General features: G+C 42.3%; 3 protein-coding genes across 3 annotated transcripts; 2 read left to right on the top strand and 1 right to left on the bottom strand.

Moving 5' to 3' along the window:
* Positions 1–4865: 4865 nt before the first annotated feature.
* Positions 4866–11860, bottom strand: paqr4a (progestin and adipoQ receptor family member IVa). Its single transcript, XM_071466835.1, has 3 exons — positions 10402–11860; positions 6938–7156; positions 4866–5377 (listed from the first exon to the last, which is right to left on the bottom strand). Exons 1-3 carry the CDS (start codon positions 10673–10675, stop codon positions 4944–4946), a joined length of 927 nt encoding a protein of 308 aa, XP_071322936.1. The 5' UTR covers positions 10676–11860; the 3' UTR covers positions 4866–4943.
* A 2552-nt stretch (positions 11861–14412) lies between these two features.
* LOC139611845 (perforin-1-like) lies at positions 14413–18633 on the top strand. Its single transcript, XM_071466789.1, has 5 exons — positions 14413–14462; positions 15622–16194; positions 16354–16492; positions 16621–16832; positions 16929–18633. Exons 2-5 carry the CDS (start codon positions 15662–15664, stop codon positions 17803–17805), a joined length of 1761 nt encoding a protein of 586 aa, XP_071322890.1. The 5' UTR covers positions 14413–14462; positions 15622–15661; the 3' UTR covers positions 17806–18633.
* Positions 18634–19007: 374 nt separating this feature from the next.
* On the top strand, positions 19008–22953 carry LOC139611836 (perforin-1-like). Its single transcript, XM_071466777.1, has 5 exons — positions 19008–19152; positions 20055–20627; positions 20736–20874; positions 20958–21169; positions 21287–22953. The coding sequence occupies exons 2-5, from the start codon at positions 20095–20097 to the stop codon at positions 22164–22166; spliced, it is 1764 nt and encodes a 587-aa protein (XP_071322878.1). The 5' UTR covers positions 19008–19152; positions 20055–20094; the 3' UTR covers positions 22167–22953.
* The last annotated feature ends 19 nt before the right edge of the window (positions 22954–22972 follow it).

Below are 22972 nucleotides of genomic sequence, written 5' to 3'. Positions count from 1 at the left end.
TGCACATGTATATCTATACTTGTATGTACCCTCACGGACATAATGCATTCCCTGGACCAGTGTTGCCAGATTTGACTGACATCAACAGGCCTAAAAAGAGCCTCGAACCTGTCCAGTGGTCACAAACGTAGCCCCAGAATCCACTGCTACATTAAAAAATTAAAAAAGTAAAATTATCTTGACTTTGTTGGTAAAGTTACATTAAATTTTAAGCATATTTGATTATATTAACAGATATCAGCATTTACAATTTACTTTTATGATGAAGCTGACTGAACAATAATTTGAAACAATTTTTTTTTTTGCTTTGTTATAATTTTATTTAGCCCCGTCAGTCTCAATTAAAGCTCTACACGAATTAGAAATAAAGGTCTGATTCATCAGAATAAAGCCAAACTTTTTGTTTGTCAAAATCTGTTCATGCCGAAAAAACAATTTGCAGTTTGAGTCGTAAACCTTGGGTGGTTTACGACTCAAACTGCACTCACACTGCCCTAGCCCCTAGTCACAACTACATATTCAAACAGCCTTATGAAGATGTAAGGACTAGCCAAAATGTCCTCACATTCCACACACCCACACACACACACACACACACACACATACCTCAACAAATAAAAATGGATCAAAGAGATGCTCCTTGAGGCGGTTTTTAAAAATATAGACTTCAGTTTATTGCACAATCGTTGCTGGAGACTGAGGAGTGTGAGAGCCTGTCTGTTACAAAGGAAACTAATGATGGACAGATGTGTGAACTACACCACAGGAACAAACTGTGTGTCTGTGCACGTTCATTTACGAGCAAACAGACCGGATAATGAGGCATTCTGGGGACGTGGTTAGCACCCCGTCAGTGCAACAGGAGAAAGTAAACTGGACAACATACAGAGTTCATGCTTGCATGGGTTCTGCAGGAGAGCTCATACACACATGTGTACACACACGGTTTGGAAATATAAATTAACAACCCTGGAGAGTAACTGCAAACCAGCACTGACAGTACCGCTATCTGTCAGTTACAGTAGGTTCACCTGGCTGCAGTATGGCTACAGTAATGCCTGCATCAGTGCACATGAACTTCCACTAGATGGAGCCACACTCACTCCTTTGTTAAAATGCCATGACAGTGCAGATATGAATAAACGATAACAGACAGACCCTCCAGAAAGCTCCCTTCATCCTAAAGGAAAGGGCTTGTCTCATTATCTGTACATATAGACCAGTGTCATTATTAGGATCCACAGAATTACAGTAATCATAATAATCAGTATATAACAATACAGGTAATCCATTATAAACAGGTCATTGACAGGCTATCCGGCACCTGTGTTATATTAAAAAAAACAGAACTTTGTTTTGTTAGTGACGTTTTCTTACATCATGTCATTTTTTTTTCATTTAACATACAGACAAAAGGACAAAGACTATTTTTTCTGGCCATGCTCCACAACTGTAACATGGTTTTCAGAGAAATGCTCCCTTTCCACCTTCTCTTTCCTCCTCTGTCCGGTCTGTTACCGGCTTCACAGTGTGACCAGACCGGACGAAGAGGGCGGGCGGAGGTGGACTGAGGTCTCGCAGCCATGTTTCAGACAGCAGAGGTCAGGCCTCGGATGTTACAGCTACTGTTATGGCACCCTGAGAAGTGGGAGACCCAGGATGTTGGAGTGAAGCCCTCCGGTTACAGCGGATCAGAGAGCAGTTTTTTTCAACAAACACAAATCGACTTCACTGTTACGTATCCTTCGGCTGATAATGCATAGATAGACCAGTGGTAGTCACGAGGTATTCACATGCCCGCCAACATTTCCCCCGCGATGGTCGCAAAACGTCTTTACCCACGTGTCTTAAAAAAAACAAAACAAAAAAAAAAGTGGTTACATTGAAATGATAAAAAGCATTCTTAGTTAGGGTCACAAAAGGTCAAACAACTCTACATTAGCACTGAAACCAATTTCAGTTTTTTTTCTGTGTTGTTCACATACATATGGACATAGCTAAGCAAACACTCGTCTTTGATATTAATCTGAAGCACCGCACCGAGCCGCGTCTGCTCCCTTCGCTCATGAAGAGGAAGAGAGCAGCAGCTTATATATGGCAACCCATCAATCCCACGTCTTCTTATTTTTCTTCCCTTAACATATTGTGTATGTATCAAAAATGAATAAGGGTATATTTTCTGCACTGTATGTATATATAATCTACATACATGTATTTACATTATTTATATGGACTTTAAATGTGATTCTGAATTGTAGTTTACTTAGATTCAAAGCCCTTTTGAGAATGATGAACAGTGCAGTTTCATTGATAGTGATGTATTGCCTCTGATCGGATCTGTTCATTCGTCTTCCTTTAGTGGTGATCTACCCCCCCACCACCACCCTCCACCCCCCACCACTACCCACATAATCATTCCCAGGAGCAAGTGGACAGCTACAATAAACAAACGATTAGCTAACACTGAGACACCAGTTTCTCTTTCACAGCTACTTTCATGCAGTTTTGTCAGTTTCATTCAGTGGCCAAGAGTACATTAATTTCAGCTTTTACATTGTACCACGGTCATAGTAGGTAATAATCAGTGAGGGTGAGGCCGGGAGACGCACAGTTTCTGACTCCTTATCAAGGCGAGGGGCGGGTGGGGCTGTGGTGGAGGGTGGGCTGCAGCGTACATGTGGGAAACTCTTCTTCACCTATGAGTCAGTGTTAGCACAGGAAGCAGAGGATGTGCTACACCTCAGACACAGCTAATTTGGCAAGATGAAGTGCGAGGAGGGGAGGGGGGTGATGGGATTTGGCAACTAGTCAGCTGTGGGCGGATGTGGCTGTTGGCATGGGAAACAAGTGTAATGTCATTAAGAAAAGAACTGAGGCTTCAACCACTAGTCTTGAGTGTGAGGGAACAGAGCAACGGTTACTTTTACTCAAGAGTAATAACTGAAATACAACAATGGAGCCAAAACAATTATGAACATTCACACAGAGGTGCTGCAACTTATGCACGACAAGAGGGTGTAGGGGTTCACTCCTGCTCAGATATATCAGCTTAATAAAATACTCCAGTGCTTTAAAAAGACTCGTGAGAGTCTGACCTCTATTCAGGTTCAAAGAGTGCAAGTCAAGCTGTGCTCTGTCACAGAACACAGATCCAGCTGCAGAGCGAAAGAACTGCATTCACTTCAGAAAGTCTAAAGTGGCAACAATAACCATAAATATCCAGGGTCAGTGCAAAAGTAAACAAACACATATACAGCAGAGTCATGTTGATCCAAGCCTCAGGGAAATTTACATAAATAACATCTTCTGAGGAGGGTTATAAAAGTCACGTGACAGGTCGTTTTCCACCATATTACTGTGACTGAAGAGTCAAAAATCGATGGGAAAAAAAAGTGTGTGGCCAGAAAATGAGAAGCTAATCCTCAGGATTTGCACAAAGATGTTCTCTGACCTCTAACTTCATCTGTCAGCCTGCGATGCTGCACAGCGACAACGTAAACTGCTGAAGCAGCTGACAGACGCACAATATTATCTGTATCAGTAATATATTATTACAACGAAGCACAAAGACAAATAAATAGAATACATTTAATACAGTATTCTGTGCAAACCGTGCCAATAGGTAGGTTGGTTTTCATCTGGAGTTTGTCTTGAATGAGTTCCAGTGTAAAAACATAAAAAATTTTCAGGATTTAAACATTTAAAATTTTACATTTACATTTAAGTTGCTGTAAAAGTTGGCAGCTGATAAGTGGCAGCCCCTTCAACTTTCAGTGCAACCTGCTGCCACCAGGATCTAATGTGCAGACAGTGACATTTCAGCGTCAAGTAGAACAGCATCATCTCTGGATACTGTTGTCATCTCACATTATTTAACTGTTTAAATTCTTATAATGTGAGGTTGTCATTAATGTAATAAATAAACAAATAGAACATGGAGTTCAATAAGCAGAAGTTTGGCAAATAGTAACGCCACTTAACAACACAGATTGTAAACATGTGCAATTTCTTTTTCTGATTATAAATGCCTGAATGTCATTGGCACTGAGTTCAGGTGCAAACGAAGCTGATAACACTGCTCGATTGATTCTAACCTGTGGTCCAAGCCGCCTAAAGCAAGTAACGCACTTAGGAATGAACCCCCTCACCCATCTTCATCTCCTCGTCATCGTGTGGCGGCGAGGACAAATCAGACCGACACACAAAGAAGGAGGCGGTGGCAGAAAACAAGGAAACACAAACAGAACAACCGGTTCAGTCAAAGTCAGTCGGATGGACAAAGTGAAAACTCTTCGAGTGCTTTGTGCAGCACTGAAAGTTTCTGCATGTAGTATAAAAATATAAGAGTGAGGGAGTCTGAGTCTGTGTTGTGCATGTGATGTGCATGAGCTGAAGTATGGATGTGCTGCATAGGTCGCAACAGTGACATCTCAGAGGACTTGAGCGCGTGATATCGTTTAGCCGCAGTCGTCGAAATGCTCAAGTAAAACTTCTATTACGAAGAAAAGGCTTCGAACTCAGCAGTGACCTTTACCCTTCAACACTCAGACAATAAAGGTACTGTTTAAAATATTTCCATTTTTACTGTGTGTGTGTGTGTGTGTGTGTGTGTGTGTGTGTGTGTGTGTGTGTGTGTGTGTGTGTGTGTGTGTGTGTGTGTGTCTGCATACACCTGTGCGTCCATGTTTGTGCGTGTTACTTGACATACTTCTGCCCGCCTTCGCACACAGTACTGAGATGGAGACGAGGATATGAACATTCTGAGTCTGAGCGCATGAGGTGAACACATGCACGGGCGACACATCGTCTCCCCTCACAGCATCATCACCCCCCCACACCCCCCCGATTTCCCCTCCCTGTCCAGACAACCCCCTCCCCCACCAGAGGTCCTTTAACCTCACATCCCTGCGCTCCTTGTGCGGGGGCGGGGGCTGCTGGCGGGGTCAGTCTGAGGGACAGTTGTAGCTGTTGATCCACAGCAGGTCGTCCAGCACCCCCCAGTGCAGGTAGAGGATGGAGCCCACCACCAGAACATGCATGATCTGGTGGCTGTTGCACCAGTAGTCAAAGAGGCCCGGGCGGAAGCGCTCCGGGATGCGTGTGATGTTGATGACCCCGCCCAGCACGGCCAGTGCGTCCATCATGAGGAAGTGGCGTAGCGAGGTGGGGCTGCCGCCGCCCACGCCCACCCAGCGGAGCAGGAAGAAGGAGAAGCGGAAAAGCGCCTGCCAGGCGAAGGAGCGCAGCCGGCGAACGCTGCTCCGAGCGGTCACGGCGCAGTAGATGGCGTGGCTGGACAGCAGGATGTAGACTAACAGGGCGACAGTTCGGATGAACGGGTAGCACAGCAGGGTACTGTAGACAATGGGCAGAGCCCCTGAGATGAGAAAACACATGAAAGTCAGCACAGAGACGGAGGACTGGACATAAAACACCTGACACACACCACAAGGTTCAGAGTCCAGCGCTGCTTCCTCCTGCAGCTTCTACATCCTGCCTGGCTCGGTGAGAAATGCAGCTCTTAACTCTAGTTATGTGAAAGCACCTTCAGCCTGCTGAGCGGAGCACTTTAAGTTTAGCAGAGAAGTCTGGACTTTAAAATAGCTCAGTTTTATTAGAGCTGAAGCTGATTCATCCATTAGTCGATCAATTAATCAATAACTACTCTCATAATCATGAAAGTCATTTTCTTAAGCAAAGATGTCGGGTGTTCTCTCAGCCCGGCTTTTCAAGTGTAATAATTTGCTGATTGATTGTGACGCTGTAAAGTGAATATCTTTTTGGATAAAGTAGATAATTTAAAGATGTCACCATGGTGACAGCCACTGGCATTTCTTAGATGAAATGATCAATTAATTGAAAAATAATGACAGAATAATTTAGTTTCAACTCTTATATGTTCCTATTCTGAACAATAATCAGAGTTCATCACTAAGTTGTGACTACGAGTTGAAGAGAAGTGAGAGGCCACATCCACAGACTATGGTTTTAGAAATTAAACTGTCACATTAATACTGATTTAATTCAATATTAAATCTAAGTGTGGTTCATATTACTGATGTGTCCAAGCAGGTGCAGCCATTTATCGTCCCTCTGATTTAACAGGTACAGCTGCTTTACATCAATACTGCCCTGAAGACAGCATTTAAAATGATCTCTAACCTCATTTCTCCATATTAAAGAATTATTATTGAATTATTATCAGTATAATGTGTATGGTAGACCAATAAAGTTTTTCCCATACATTTTCAATTTTTTTTACTATTTCAAATGAGTAAAATCTTATTCCACGCTCTCTCTTTCTCTCTCTCGCACAAACACATTGACAACAGACTCTGTCATAGTCAGACTGGTCACTGTTTAAGTACTTCAAACAAACTTTATTGGTCTATTTCAAATATTATACTGATAATAATTCCAGCCCATCCTGAGTAAATCAGGGTTTGTTATTTGTTTGAATCAATGTAAATCAATGGAGCTTTGTATATTGTTCAGTTATATGTCACAAAGTACTTGGCAGTGGAGCAGCTTATATACAGTAATATTTAATGATGACTATAAGAAGCTACCACCACAAATAGAATCTAACTCTGTGGGAAACACTGCACATGTATATAAATAAATGAAAATGATGCACTTGTCATTTCTTCTTATTGTACAGGCAGCATGGACAGATCAATAATCATTTCAGATCTTGGATCATTGCTTGCATTGGCAAATTGACTTTGCAAAGTACTGAGCAGTCAAATGTGTTCTGACAAATCAATACCACACCTGTGAGCAAAAAAATGCTTCCCCTGGTAAATGATTGATAACCAATAAAGAAAAATTCCACCCATAAAGCAAACAGACGGCCAATAACAGAGGCACAGCTGATAGTGGATGTGAATTGATAAACGGCGCAGGAATCTGCTGAGCTTCCAGGAAGAGCACTCACCCAGCGTGTTGATCATGCAGATTCCACACACGTCGAGCTTGAGGAGGGTGTGGTAGACGGGCTCGCCCCCCTCGTGGTTCATGAAGAGGTGATAGAGCACGGAGCCCAGCTGGGGCGACAGACAAGCCAGGAAGTGCACCACGCCCAACCACGTGACGCTGATCTGAGACCAGGGGATGTTGAGAGGCAGCAGCACCAGGAAGCAAACCAAAGGAATGCCTGGAGAGCAGGAGTGTAAAGAAACGCAGACAGCACAGGTTATTAGATCAGGGTTTGCATTAGCTGGAAAGATGAAGCTTGAGTTTTGCTCCTGTCAGGACACAAACACGCCTGAAACACAAGCACGGCTTCATCATAACAGATCTAATCACATATTTCTGACAATAAAATTTGTTAACATCTTTTGAAGGATTATTTCTGTTGGGTTCTTTCTTCTTGTGGGGGCCCTGTGGCTGACAAGAAACAAAAGCCTGAGGTAATGTGCACGCTGGGATGAAAACCACCCGCTCCAGCGCGATAACGCAACACGGAAACTTTGAAGGAACCAAATTAAGCTGTCATGTTTGTTGTGATGGATTCTCAAGCCCAGGACTTTGCGAGCCCGTGGACATTGTTTTTCAGACAGTACAAGAATGAGTGGCTGTGAAAAGAGGCCCTTTCCAACTCTGCTGAGTGTGTGCACACACCAGCAAGAATGCTGTGGAGCAGAGGGGGGGGGGCTACACGATTGGCACAAACTTCTCAGTGCAGCGGTTTGAGAGGAAGACAAGGCTCACACTAAGCTCCTATTTTGATGCAGCAAAGGGCTCACAGTGCTAATGGCTACATACTGTGGCTCCAATTGAAGTTTCTCTATTTGGCAAAGCGGAGAGAGGGGGGGTTGCTCAGTGCTACGTGAGCAAAATCCAGACCTTGAAATCTGATCCACATACAGTTGTTGCGATCATTTATCACTCCACGACACACATATCCCACTCCCTTCCCCCTGTTTCTGCTCACGCTGCCTTTCCCAATGTCAAGGCGTTTTGTCCCAGCCAGGTGATACAGGCAATGCCATCCACTGTAACACATCTATTTTTAAGTGTGTTATCTGTGCCCCTCCCACCCCTCCCCCCCACTCGCCCTGAGCCGGCCGGCTGGAGAGGACCTCCTCTGAAGGCCCACAGCATGACCGTGGTGAAGTGTCTGCGAGCTGCAAAATAAACCGTCTTATGAAGCGACGCTGAAAAGGTTGCTACACAAAAAAAAAAATGTTCCACCTGAGTTACAAACACCTCTGCATCTTTTCTTCTCAATTTCAGAGAATTAGACAAAAGCTCAGTGGATTAAACATCACTGCCTTATATAGGCAATGATGTTAATGGTGCATTTGAGGTCACATGCTCAGCTGACGTCACTGGAGTGGAATAAAGACTTCCAGGGCCACTTCCCTGATGATCGCTACCGCAGTTCACTCTGTGGCTGCTGGCAGCTGGAGAGCCACGAAGTGATGACCTTCACACCCAGGAAGCTGTCAGATTTTCAGAAGAGGACGTACGGCACGCTCCGGCACTATAGGAGGTGATTTATTTTTGATGGAGGCAGGACAGGGGAAAGGAAACACGTCAGGCTGCTGTGTGCCGAGCGATTGGCAGGCTAATCGTATCAGTCTGAATACAGAACGACCCCATGTGGATTGTTAACAAGCTGGCACATCAGTCTCACCTCTGGCTGCACAGATTAACACATTACTGCAATTAATTTTGTCTTGCCCCAACCTATTAAAAGAATGACATATTGTGTAACCATGACATTTTGGACCAGATGAAAAATCCACTCCTGGCAATTTCTGTTATAAACATATAGGCTTAGGTATATAACCTTTTTATAATTGATTGAATTAATATACAATATAAAACCTTTAAAAGTGGTTCTATATTTTCACTATCACCAGTTTAGTTTGGTGTGGTGACTTTTAAAATGACTTGATCTATGACCCACGGCGATGAAAGAAGTCGTTAGATATTAGACTTAAATAAAAGCAGCAACACAACAGTGTAAAAATAAAGGAGCAAGTAAAAGTCCTGCATTCAAAATATTATTTCAGTAAAAAGCAGAGAAGCACAGAGTTAGTTAAAAAGTCTTTTCATGCAAACAAATTATTCAAGTAATTCTGATGCATTAGTGTGGAAAAAGCATTTTAATGATTTACTGTCCCTGGTCAAGCAATTTGAAACTATATTACTGAGCTGAAATGGTTATTCAACCAATCAATTAAGTTGATCGATTAAAGCTTTTTAAAAAATGTCAATGTCACACTCGATGAGTTGCTGATTTTCTTTGTCATATATCACTGAAAACTGAATCTCTTTGGGTCATGGACTGTTGGTCAGGCTGAACAAGATATTTGAAGACATCACTCTGGGCTCTGGGAAGTTGTGATCTGTATTTTTTCACAATTTTATTTTATGTTTAATAAAATAAATTAAAGTTTTTAATCTAAAATTAATCTGCAGGTTAATCGTTCATGAAAATTATCATTAGTTGCAGCCCAGTTACATTATAGACTGTTGAGTAGTTTCATCTTTCACAGGGTTTCATATTTTATAAGCAAATGTTTTGTCTATTAAATCATAAAAATAAATAGATCTACAGCTGTCAGATAAATGTAGAGCAGTAAGAGGTGCAATATTTCCCTTTGAGATAAGATGCAGCAGAAGAATGACATAACATTAAAATTAATTATATTGTAATAAAATTAAATACATGTAATTTGTTATGATCAATTCATGTGTCTATTATTATCACAATAAATTGATCACAAAAATGGTTAAAAAATATCCCTATAACATCTTTACATGTCCTATTTTGTCAAACTCACAGTTCAAAAATCCAAAAATATTAAATTCACAGTAATTTAACACCAAAAAAAAAAAAAACAAAAAAAAAACAATTGTCACATTCGACAGCACTGAACCTGCAAATGTTTTGCATTTTTGCACTAGAAAATGACATTTACTCAACTATCAAAGCAGCTCTGATTAATTTTCTGTCATGACTAACAGTTCGTGGATAGTTTCCATCACCGGTGACTGATGTGTTGGGGTATTCCTGCCTCCAAAACTCAAAGCACACATTTAGAACTGGTCTCTCTCAGATCTGTTGCAGGAACTGTAATGCTGGCATGTACAGCGTGTAGGTTTTCTGATGCTTTTGATTGTGATCTGTCATTGACCTGTGATAAGTGCCAGCTGGCAAACACACAAAATTAAATGTTTTCACCATTGACAGAAATCCTCCCAGCAGAGTGTGAATTTAGCTCGGATATAACTGGTCAGACATTAAAGGTCAGTGTCATGTGTGGCTTTGCAGAAGCTCCAGTGCAGGGTCTGGCCTGGCATCAGTCCAGTGAGGTGTAATTGTGCAGAAATCTCTCCTGCAGACCAAACAGCATATCCTGATTGTTTTATGTTGAATATACTCACCGTGAGTGTATATGTTTCCAAGCTCATTGTGCAGGTAGAACAGGCTCCTGATGCAGTCCTGCACCGAGGAGATCGGCCGGTATCCCGTCAGGACGTACTTGTTAAACTGAAGATGTGGGGGGGAGCTCGCCCAGTCCAGCAGCCTGGGTCCGTTCAGAAACGCCATAGCAAACAGAACCGTCAATATGACGCCGCCGAATAAGTAAAAAACGGACTGAACACCTATGTACACGTTCAGCAGGATTATTGCCACTAAAACCTTATGGGATACCATTGGTGTTGGGATTTGTCCGCGGCGGTGATATTGTGCTGTTAGCCGCCTAGCTTAGCGCTAGCGAGTTCCCGGTGAGTCCCTCAGCGCTACCCGGCGACGGTGTGTCCGCGCCGCCGCTGCTCGCTCTGAAAAGCCGGTACCGGTGCGAGTGTCATCCGCGGGGCTGGAGGCAGACACGGCCAGCCACGTACATGGTGCGACCCCGGGGCGGTCATTACATATGGCGGGTTAGAAATGTCAGTGCAGCACCTGGGAGCCTGGAGCGGTTGAGAGACAAAATGTTCCTGGTCATTGTTAAAGCCGCTTCCTCGTCGCTGGCATCATTCCGCCGCGGCGGAGGGTGGACCCCGCCCGGGGCAGGGATGCTGAGCGAGCCGCGGGTCCATCCAGCTCCAGAGGATGCTAGCTCGGTCTAGCGGTCAGATTCGCGGTAGAGGACTAGCAGGTCATACCTTCTCTTTCGTGAAAGCAAACTGGTTTCCCACGCCCGGGTCAGTTCCCCGTGATGCTGGATAGCTTTCGTAATGCTGTTAAAAAAAACAAAAACAACCGAGATCCGTGATTCCGGAGCGGAGATTTTAGGAAGGACTGCGGGCTAGCAAGCCGGGCGGTTGGCTACCGACGTCCTGTGACAGGGGATGAGGGAGCGGATATCCCCGCCGGCTGACTCCAAACAAAAACGACCCGGTGCGTGAAGGTTATATTCAGCTTCTCCAACATCTGTTTCATCCAGTTATGTCCCACCATTATTTCTTTCTGGCCGTATTCCTTGAAATGCGGAGTCTTCCCCGGCGGCCTCAGGTCCCCTGCATCGCCTCGACACAACGGTTAAGTTATCTGGAATAATAACAACGGCACTTCCGGTGTGTGTCTTCAAAATAAAACATGCATAAATAAGACAGGAAAGGGGAATTTAAATGGCAATATTGAGCGACCCATTTTCCGTTTTATCCACTTATTGTTGTAAAAGGTTGTCACACATCCAAGTGAGAGACCCAACGCTGTTGAAAACCCACTTTCAGATCTGTGTAGTCTTTATATTTATGAAAACTCAAAAGGGGTGATTTCACTGCTTTCTTCCCCATCCAGACCCGATCAGGCCAGGTCTACAAACAAAACCACTATCTAGAATTGTCAAATCCGGATTAGATTAACCTAGAGAAAGTAAATATACCCCAAAAAGGTGTATTTGATGCTACCCCCCTCCCCCATCCAGACCACACTGCACCAGATCTAAATCCAAACCCACTATAATTAGACTTGATAAAGCTGGATTAGATTAATCCAGAGAAGACAGCCTAATATAGTTTCAAATTTGTGAAACCTTTATTCTATTTGTAAAAAGACCACAGTGAAACCATAATTTTTTGTTTTCACAAATAGAATAGAATAAAATATAATCTGAAAGTGGCTTTTAAACAGCAATAAGGATTTAACTAGGATGTCTAACAAACTATCACAAGAGTAACTGGATGAAAACATGGAGAATCAGTAGCTCGGTAGTGTCATTTAAGTTTCCCTTAACTTTCCCCTCTGTTAAACATGCCACAGTTTCCAGCTCAGGTTCAAACACTGAAATAAAGACTGAATTTGGTTGCAGGTTCAAGTCTCCATATGTGGACTGCATGTGAACTGTCAAGGTGCTGTGGAGTAAGATCTTAATCCTGATATGTGTAGTAGTGTGCAGCAGCAGGGGGCTGTGGTTATACAGGGTCTGAATGCAGAGAATTGTGTTGTTTTAAATTCTCACACAGTTGTTGAAGCAGGACATTATGCTCAGAAAGACCATGCACACCCACTGATCAGTTAAGCTAACACCTGATTAACATAAATATACAAGATAATGATGCCTTTTAGGAAGACCTGAGGAGAATATTTGTTTTTGAGACAGAGCTGAGCCCCTCCATTCTCCACCTCCTGCCCTGTGTAGATTGTTTGCACGCTCTGTCAACCAGTGCTGCTATATCATATATAAAACTACCTGGACCCAGGTGTTCTGTCTGGTAATATGATTAAACACAACTTTATCATGGAAATACAAAATACAGATCTACAAGATCAACCGGGCCCATAAATTCACTTAAATGAAAATAAAATAAAATTTAAAATAAATAAATAAATAAAATAAAATAAAAAAAAGACATTCCTTACTTGTTGGGGTACACACTCTAATAGATTTGCTGTTAAACTCCAGGCTGCAGACATGCAGTAAGCCTGAAACTTTTTGCCCCAGATGTTCACATTGGTCTTTCAAAACACATTAGAAATACTTTAAAGAGTAGGTTTATTTTGTAGGTGCGCTCCTCTCACTTCTGGTCCTATTTTGGTTGACTGAGTGCCTTTGATGCTGCTTGGCTGCACTTGGCAGTGTAAATGCCAGCACTGACTGAGCTTTAGCTGCCTTCAGTACAGCCAGAAATATTGTAGTTATCACCTGTGCTCACTGAGGAAACACAATTATTATTTGTAAGTCACTCCTACTCACAAATGTGTGAATTACAGCAACAACATGTCTCTGTTCCTTCAGCTGTAATATTATAATTAGTCTAAAGATAAAAAAAAAAAGAAATAGGTCAGCCCTTCACGAATGTTTCCAAAGGCCTAGATGTTGAATATTTTGAAAATTATTGTACCATAAAAACAAAATGGATACAAAACAGCACAGAAATTCTGTTATTAAAATGAATCATGAGAAAATCACCTCTGTGAAACCAGAAACTTCACACCGAAACCTGCCTGTCTATAAATAAACCATTCTCCAGACACGTGATGACCTGAGAGCAGTGCTCAAATCTAACAGATGCCAAGTGTTGCTTGATTTCTTGATTTTTTTCAAACAACAGCATAAATGCTGTCATTATTAGGGGCACTTTTGCCATTATTAGTGCATTAACGTAACAGATGCACTTGGAGTTAGAAGTTTCCCAGGAGCACTTGAAGGCAGCAGGTGACGTGCAGTGATCCTCTGATGGGGGAGGACTGCTGAGGAGCTGGATGAATCACACCACCTCCACCTCTCACCCCTCTCTGCTGCTTGGACTCTGTGACTTTCAGCCGCCTACAATCACACAGTCGCTCTGGACAGACCACGTGTCATGTCAATCAGCTGTGGTTTAGGTTTGCAAGTGAAAAAGTGATGCACACAGTTGTTTTTACAATGCCATCATATTATTCATGTTTCATATATTTAATATTTTGTTCCTCTCCTACTTGCATTGCTGCCCCTACATCTTCTTTGTGCTGATGTAAAAGTGCTTTTTATGGCTGAATCATCATGATTGTTTTTTGTTACATTATATTTATATATATTCTTTACTTTATATTTATATTTGTACACAATAAAATAAGTTACATTAAGATGTCACCCAGTCTGTTACATGCCCAACTTTAAGTTTCCCCAGTTTACTTCAAATATTTTAATTTCGCCATTTCAGATGCATGATCACGTGTATAAATATAACATTTTTACATATTAAACTAATCAGAGAAGCCTCTATTCTGTTTGTAGGCTTTATTTTAATGTCACAACTGTATCAGTATTTGCTGCCAAGCCACCACTGTCTGTGGAAGTTGTTTGGTCTTCTCACCTATGGCCACAGGTCACCCAAGCTGAAGAGAAATGACAGGTTTTCTCTTCATCGATCAAAGTGTCAAACCACCTTTTTTTCACCTCTGTCACACCGCCCTCTCAACATGTCCAGCCCTGCGTCTTCATCTATTTGAACACAAGGTACTTGATATTGATGCTCAAACTCAGAATCCCACAGCATGAACACACAAGACAGAGGTGAGTCTTCGCAGATTTGCTCATTTTGAAATACTCTGAAGCTTTATTTTAAGATACATAATTCCCTCCAAGCTATTAGATATGTTATTATTATTATTATTAATATTGCTTCTTTTTTTATTTTAAATATATTTTTAAAACGCTTTCTGCTACTGTTACACCACCCTGTCATCATTCCAAAATGTGAAAAATAAAAGATTGAATACTTTTAAATTTAGATACTTTAGATTTTAATACTTTGAATTACATTATCGATGAGAGTAAACTAAGTTTTAGAAAAGAGATTTAAAAGGAAATTGATTTTCATCTGTTGGCCTCAGACAGCAAACACAGAGTCACAGAGATTTTGGAACTACTACTGGTTCACTCAAAAGAAGTTATCAGATATAAGCAGATATAAGCAGAAGCCTGACCACACAAAATCAATCACTCAAAGGCAACCAGTGAATTACAGGATAGTGTGGCGGTGTCTCTGGAAAGCCTGCAGTGATTTGTATAATTTGTATAAATTGTGTTCTTTAATCGTTTCTCTGCTGAGTCCAGAATAAATTGTGTTTCAATAATCAAATCTAGGGGAGATAAAAACAGGGAGATGACCTTAGATCTGAACAAAACAGGACTGCACCGGTTTAGTCTCCCTTGAATATGGGCTTCTTCTTTCACATTATGATATAAGGTGCCCAGACTATACAAGAAACTGTGCTAATGCTGGGCCCTGAATGAATAAATGCAATGATCTCTGTTTTCTCTTGGAAATGTTTAGACATCAAGTTCATTTCAGGAGGGCAAGACATAATACAGGACAGGTTGGAGGTACGAGGCTTTATCAGGATGTAAAATTGAATATCATCTGCATAAAAATGATAGTCGCTGTTAAGTCTATTACAGCTGAACTGAAACCCAAAAGAATTTCTCCTTTGGAAGCAAGCCTTTCTTTTATGATTGTGATTCATAAAAGAAATCAGTTGTGTTAGGATAATTTTTCTATAATCTCAGGTAAAATGGCAGCTTATAGTGATGGGTCTAAAATTATTCACGACTCTTTTTAAAAGGGGGTAATCACTGGCACCAACTGCTGCTTCAAACTCTACAGTAGTTTAGACCTGTGCAACCTACTCCACTCACTCATGTTTGTTCAACTAAAATGTCTTTTTTTCAGGATAAACCATCAGTTTGAATCCATCACATAACTTAGCAGCATGTTCCTGTTGCATATTTGCATCTGTGCCGGCCTCATGCTGTCTCTCCCTCAGTGCACGTATCAGTCGTGCACTGAAGGGACACCCAAACAGTGCGTAGAGGCAGAATTTGCTCCAGGTTCCAATTTGGCCGGAGAAGGCTTCGACATCACCAAGATGGAGCGTAAAGGGGCCTTTGTGCTCGACATGAATGAGTGGAAACGCAAGGGCAAAAAATGCATCCTGTGCAGCAACCCCTTTCTGGAGAACAAAAAACAAAAGCTCCCCTTGTCGGTGGTGGACTGGAGGTCAAAACAGTCCTGCAGCATGAAAGTGGCCAGCAAACTCCACCGATCCAGTGAGTCTCTGGTCAGCTCCAGCACCTCTTCTGTTGAAAACAACTGGCAGGTCAATCTAGATCTTAAAGTAGGGAGAAAAGGCGCCTCACTGATGCTGGCTGGTACCAATTCTAAACTGGCTGGTTATTCCATGGAAAAAACGAAGAACGACAAGTTCAGCTTCACGAGCCAAAGCATGTTCTGCGAGTACTACAGGTAAGAAGGCGAGAACTCGGATGAAACCGTTCTCTGCTTCTATCTGTGAGGTTAAATACAATGAACAAATGAATGAACTTTAATGCTCAAATGCAACACTGTTAAACATCTGCTTCATACTGGTCCGTCGTTGTTTGCCTGGTGTCTCACTGTAAACAGCTACCGAGTGTCCAACAAACCGAGGCTGCACAGAGAATTTCACCAAGCGGTAAAACAGCTCCCCAAAACCTACAGCCCCGAATCCAAGCAGCGATTTTACAAACTCATTGATAACTTCGGCACCCATTACATCACCAAGGTGAATGACAACAATAACGTGGTTTTAACAAAATAAAATGCAATTTTATCAAGAAATACACAAAATTGTGAAATTATACCAAGTAACGCATTTGCTTATGCAGACAGTATTTAAACATATCATTCCAGGTGAAGCTGGGAGGAAGTGTTCAGTCTGTGACCAGCATCAGGCAGTGCCAGGCCAGCCTGCAGGGCCTCAGCGTGGAGGAGGTGGGGATGTGCCTGGAGGCTGAGGCGTCCGCCAGTGTCCACGTCACAGTGTCAACTAAAACAAAACACTGCAAGAAAGACATTCAGAAGACGGACAGTAAGTCGGCCTTCTCCAGCCTCTTCAACGACAGGTATTTCCTCATATTCTTATCACATGCTTTTGATTCATTTACACCTCTAAATGATTATTTTAGCACCAATTGTTCAAACAACTCTTTCTTCTCCAGGTTCACAGAAATAAAGGGGGGCCATACCACGGAGCCAGACCTTCTCTTCTCTGCTGACAAAAATCCAGAGGCCTACAAGGAATGGCTAAACACACTCCCACAGAATCCAGACATAGTCTCATATTCCCTGGACGCGCTCCACGAGTTACTGCCTGAAAACACCTCAGCACAGGAGAACCTGCGCTTGGCCATTAGCCATTACATCCTGGAGAAGGGCCTGTGGAGGAACTGCAGTGAACGCTGTCAGGCCGGCATCAAGAGTGACCCAAGGGATCCCTGCGTCTGCCAGTGCCACAATGACCCTGCTGTTAATGCAGACTGCTGCCCGACCCGAAAGGGCATGGCACGGGTCATTGTTACCGTACAGCGGGCCACTGGTCTGTGGGGAGACTACTTCACATCCACAGATGGTTACGTGAAGGTGTTTTACAACAAACAGTCCTGGCGGTCTCCTGTCATTAACAACAACAATAGCCCACAATGGGCCATGGTCATTGACATGGGCCCCCGGGATCTGTCCTCAGGAGAAAAACTGAAATTTGAAGTGTGGGATCAGGACAACAACTGGGATGACGACCTTTTGGGACAATGTGAGAAAGTTCCGTCTACAGGGGTCAAAGAGGATCTGTGTAATCTGCACCACGGTCAGCTGTTCTACAAGATGGAGGTGACATGTGCTCCGAGTTTGAGTGGAAATTCATGCACCGAGTACAAACCTTCACCTATGAGTCAAAGTCTGAAGAAGCTGTATGTGTCCCGTCATGCCCACCCTATTCCAAAGGCTGTCCTGTTAGAGATGGGCGTGTTCGTGGACGAATCGGGTTCACAGGGAAACCAGAGTCTTACTGCTGAGAGTCAAAAGGTTGTTGTGATATAACACAAATCTTTGGTTTTACTGAGGCTTTCTACATTCAAGGCATTAAGAACATCTCTTTTATTGTATCGATGAGGTTAATCTAAGCAAAAGGCATCATAATTATTAATCAAAAGTCTCATCCCACATTAAATCTCTGCTGACAGCAAAAGATGAGAAATATATCAGTGTTGTTGACAAAATAGCTGCAACTCAATATCAGGAAAATACCTCTTATATCTTGCATGTTCAGTTTTTCTTTTAGTTTAATCTACATCATTAACTGAAAGTAAAAGCAAACTTGTGTTTGGCAGAAGTGTGTTACTAACAGAGGTTAGATAGAAAAGATAGTCTCATTTCTTTTTATATACCTTCATGTCTTCACTGTAGGGCCGCAGAGCCTGTGCAGCCGATCATCTAAACGTTTTTTTGCAGCTTTTGAAATGTGATTTTAATTCAATGCAGCTTTTACTTACAACATTATTTTTTACAGGCTTTTTTATTTGTGCATTTCTTTCCATTTTATTGTTTCTATTCAGGTATTAATAACATGTACTGGCTTGTTTTCACCATTTTGATCACCTTATTGCCTTGTGGATTTTTGATGATTATATTTGATTCCCATGAATAGAGAGAGACAGAGGGAGAGAGGCCTTTGCTGCTTTATCTACCTCCTTAGTGCTGGTGGGGTTTTTATAGAATGTATGAATCTTTGCATGTATTAGTTTCCATTTACTGTGTTCTTCTTATGTTTACTGTAATTTCAATGGTTTCTCTACCACGAATTTCTGTAACTTAGATTGATTTCTGCGTAGCATTCAAAAATAAATGATTTTGAACTTGTATAAACTACTCAGATATTTCAGTGTTTGTTGCTACACTGGCCCTGTTTGGCATGTAGTTCTCACATCGGGCTCAGCGGAATTTAATGACAACCTATCATATATTTATTATGTACGACTATGACTTTACCTTGTGTTCGTGAAATTCTTTGGAAATCGATCATTAGCGTGTGACAGCCTCCTGTTCTCACTCTGTTTGGCCACAGCCCACCACCACTTCAGAGAAATGATAGGTTTGTGGTCTCTGGTTCGTTAGTGACTGGAACACCAGCCTCTCTTTTATGTTGTCACCATGTCTTTGAGTTTGTCTGTAGACCACCAGCTCCTCCCCCTCAGTACCGGCTCTGTTCAACATTGACGAAACTGACAAACCACTTTTTTTTTTTTCCTCTGCTCTCTTAAAGACCACTGTCACCTCACCCCCCTCACCACCTCCTGCCCTGCTCTCGTTTAAACTTTTAAAGACAAAGCCCTGATATTCATGCTCACTGTCAGTTTCATACATGCAGCTTTAACAGGCGCGACGAGGGTGAGTCTGCTCTGATGTGCTTATACTAAAACTTTCTTTCACTTTTCATTAGTCTTCCAGACAGTATAAACTGTTCTTTGCTGTATCTGTGAGTAATTCTATGGTGTAGTTTATTTAGTCCTTTCACCTTTGTGAGAACAGTATTTTTAAACATTTAGTGTGTTATTCCATGAGTTATTATGCTCTAAGTCAAGACTATTTATGTGTAAAGCTCATTGAAAATCAGAGCAGTTGTCTAGTGTCATGGAGACCTGAATGCTTTCTAGAAAGACTTGACAGTAATGAGTAAAAATGATGGTTTGTCATATTCTCATGTAGGTAGAAAAAAGTTTTTGGCCTTTCAGTATTTAACATCCTTGGGGCAACTGAGAAGAGACTTAAAGGTGCCTCGCCACATTTTCTTGTAAAAGATTCATTCATTCACATTCAGTGTTTCTGATCAAAACGCATTGCGCGGATCCCTGCGATACAACACATGTAACATGAAGAAGGTCCTGAAATAGAGCCTTGATGTTCTCCACGAGAGAAAGAATCAAAGGGAGATAAAAAAAGTCATCTTTCGAAACTGACACTTATCTATTGTGCAGATCAGAATCAAACCACAAATCTTTACAACTGATTTAAAATACTTGATTGAGATCATCAAAAGAGCATCAAGAGCAGCAAGAGAGGTCAATAAACATAACAAAATAAAATGATGCAGAGCCTGAAGATGCCACTAAGTCATATGAAAATACAACTTTTACCAAGATTTGGACAAAAATGACAGTTTAAAGATTGTCAGGAAGTCTGTCTATCACTGCATGTTTCCTTAAAAAAGGGTGACAGAGTTACCCCACTGAGCAAGAGTAATGAACTGCTCCACTTCTGATGTTTGTTCAACTAAAATGTCTCTTTTTCAGGATAAACCATCAGTTTGAATCCATCACACAACTTAGCAGCATGTTCATGTTGCATATTTGCATCTGTGCCGGCCTCATGCTGTCTCTCCCTCAGTGCACGTATCAATCGTGCACTGACGGGACACCCAGACAGTGCGTAGAGGCAGAATTTGCTCCAGGTTCCAATTTGGCCGGAGAAGGCTTCGACATCACCAAGATGGAGCGTAAAGGGGCCTTTGTGCTCGACATGAATCAGTGGAAACGCAAAGACAAAACATGCACCCTGTGCAGCAACCCCTATCTGGAGAACAAAAAACAAAAGCTCCCCTTGTCGGTGGTGGACTGGAGGTCAAAACAGTCCTGCAGCATGAAAGTGGCCAGCAAACTCCACCGATCCAGTGAGTCTCTGGTCAGCTCCAGCACCTCTTCTGTTGAAAACAACTGGGATACCAATCTAGACGTTAGTGTGGGTGAAAAAAGCGGCAGAGTGATGCTGGCTGGTACCAATTCTAAACTGGCCGAATATTCCATGGAAAAAACGAAGAACGACAAGTTCAGCTTCACGAGCCAAAGCATGTTCTGCGAGTACTACAGGTAAGAAGGCGAGAACTCAGATTAAACTTTTCTTCAGTCATTAAAATAAATGTGAAGACTGCTTCATACTGGTCTGTCTTTGTTTGCCTGGTGTCTCACTGTAAACAGCTACCGAGTGTCCAACAAACCGAGGCTGCACAGAGAATTTCACCAAGCGGTAAAACAGCTCCCCAAAACCTACAGCCCCGAATTCAAGCAGCGATTTTACAAACTCATTGATAACTTCGGCACCCATTACATCACCAAGGTGAATGACAACAAAAGGCAATTCTGTCAAAAAGCAATTCACACAAAATTACACAAAGTAACACGCTTATCATATTATTCCAGGTGAAGCTGGGAGGAAGTGTTCAGTCTGTGACCAGCATCAGGCAGTGCCAGGCCAGCCTGCAGGGCCTCAGCGTGGAGGAGGTGGAGATGTGCCTGGAGGCTGAGGCGTCCGCCAGCATCCACGCCGAAGTGAAAACTCAAACAAAACACTGCAAGAAGGACAGTGACAAGATGGAAAGTAAGACGTCCTTCTCCAGCCTCTTCAGCGACAGGTATAGAACATTTTCTCATATATTCAGCCAAATGTTTTCTTTCTGTTTCTTTTTACATTTTCAGCACCAGAAATGCCAAAATTGACTCAATTGTTCAAACAACTCTTTCCTCTCCAGGTTCACAGAAATAAAGGGGGGCCATACCACGGAGCCAGACCTTCTCTTCTCTGCTGACAAAAATCCAGAGGCCTACAAGGAATGGCTAAACACACTCCCACAGAATCCAGACATAGTCTCATATTCCCTGGACGCGCTCCATGAGCTGCTGCCTACGAACACACCTGCCCGGAAGAACCTGCGCTCGGCCATTAGCCATTACATCCTGGAGAAGGGCCTGTGGAGGAACTGCAGTGAACGCTGTCAGGCCGGCATCAAGAGCGACACGAGGGATCCCTGTGTCTGCCAGTGCCACAATGAACCTGCTGTTAATGCAGACTGCTGCCCGACCCGAAAGGGCATGGCACGGGTCATCATTACCGTACAGCGGGCCACTGGTCTGTGGGGAGACCACACCACAGCCACAGATGGTTACGTGAAGGTGTCCTTCAATGGGCTAATGGTCCGGCGGTCTCCTGTCATTTACAACAACAACAACCCACACTGGGCCACAGTCATCGACCTGGGCCCCCAGGATCTGTCCTCAGGACACAGGGTGAGATTCGAAGTGTGGGATGAGGACAACCAGTGGGACGACGACCTTTTGGGAGAATGTGAGCAAGACGTGTCTGCAGGGGTCAAAGAGGATCTGTGTAATCTGCAGCATGGCCGGCTCTTCTACAAGATGGAGGTGAAATGTGCTCCGAGTCTGAGCGGAAATTCATGCACCGAGTACAAACCTTCACCTATGAGTCAAAGTCTGAAGAAGCTGTATGTGTCCCGTCATGCCCACCCTGTTCCAAAGGCTGTCCTGTTAGAGATGGGTGTGTTCGTGGACGAATCCAGTTCACGGGGAAACCAGAGTCTTACTACTCAGAGTCAAAAGATTGATGTGATATAACACAAATGTTTGGTTTCACTGAGGCTTTCACACTGTAGTAATGTTTTTAATCTTTGCTGTATTAATATCAATAATTTAAGTAATACTGTTCAGTCAGGGGAGAATTTTTATGTGTTGACAAAACAGCTGCAACCTGAATTGTGTAGGTTAACATGTTCACTTTTAGCTTCAGTCAAACTCACATTTAACCCTTTAATTTGCAGAGGCACAGTTTACAGTTTATGTGTACTGTGTGGGTTCAAATGAGTGAAATTTACTATTATAAATGTCTAAAACAAATACAAATAAGACTTTTGTTTATACGGTATCTGTGTATTATTATTATTATTATTATTATTATTTTGTATCAGCAAAAAGGAGAAACTTTAATTTTTACGGTAATTTCTTCCATAAGTAACACAATGATAGATTATATGATTATTTTGGTGATGGGTTTAAACACTTTCTGTGATGAAACGTCTAAGAGCAAAACTCTCATCAGTCGGGGTCACTGGTCCAATCTGTGAGGTTTCAGGGTCTGTGATGTGAAAAAGTTTGAGAACCACTGATCCAAAAATTTGTTGCAGTTGTCGAAATGTGAGCTTTTACTTATATAAACCTATTTATGCCTTATATATTACATACTATCAAAAAAATGCTTGCAGATTTGATGTATTGTATAATCACTTTGTAGCATTTTATTATATAGAGACATTTATAGCCTGTGCTAGTGTGTTTTGTGCATTTATTATTTTGTGTATTTGTATTTGTGTGTTTGTTTATCCACAATAAAAACATAGCATCTGAACTGTTGGTAGTATTCAGTG

This window comes from Trachinotus anak, unplaced genomic scaffold (assembly GCF_046630095.1).
Source record: "Trachinotus anak isolate AG129_WGS33_773 ecotype Australia unplaced genomic scaffold, CSIRO_AGI_Tana_v1 ptg000003l, whole genome shotgun sequence".
NCBI classification, from domain to species: Eukaryota; Metazoa; Chordata; class Actinopteri; order Carangiformes; family Carangidae; genus Trachinotus; species Trachinotus anak.
Note: the sequence above shows the minus strand (reverse complement) of the source record. Positions and strands in the feature narration are given on the sequence as shown.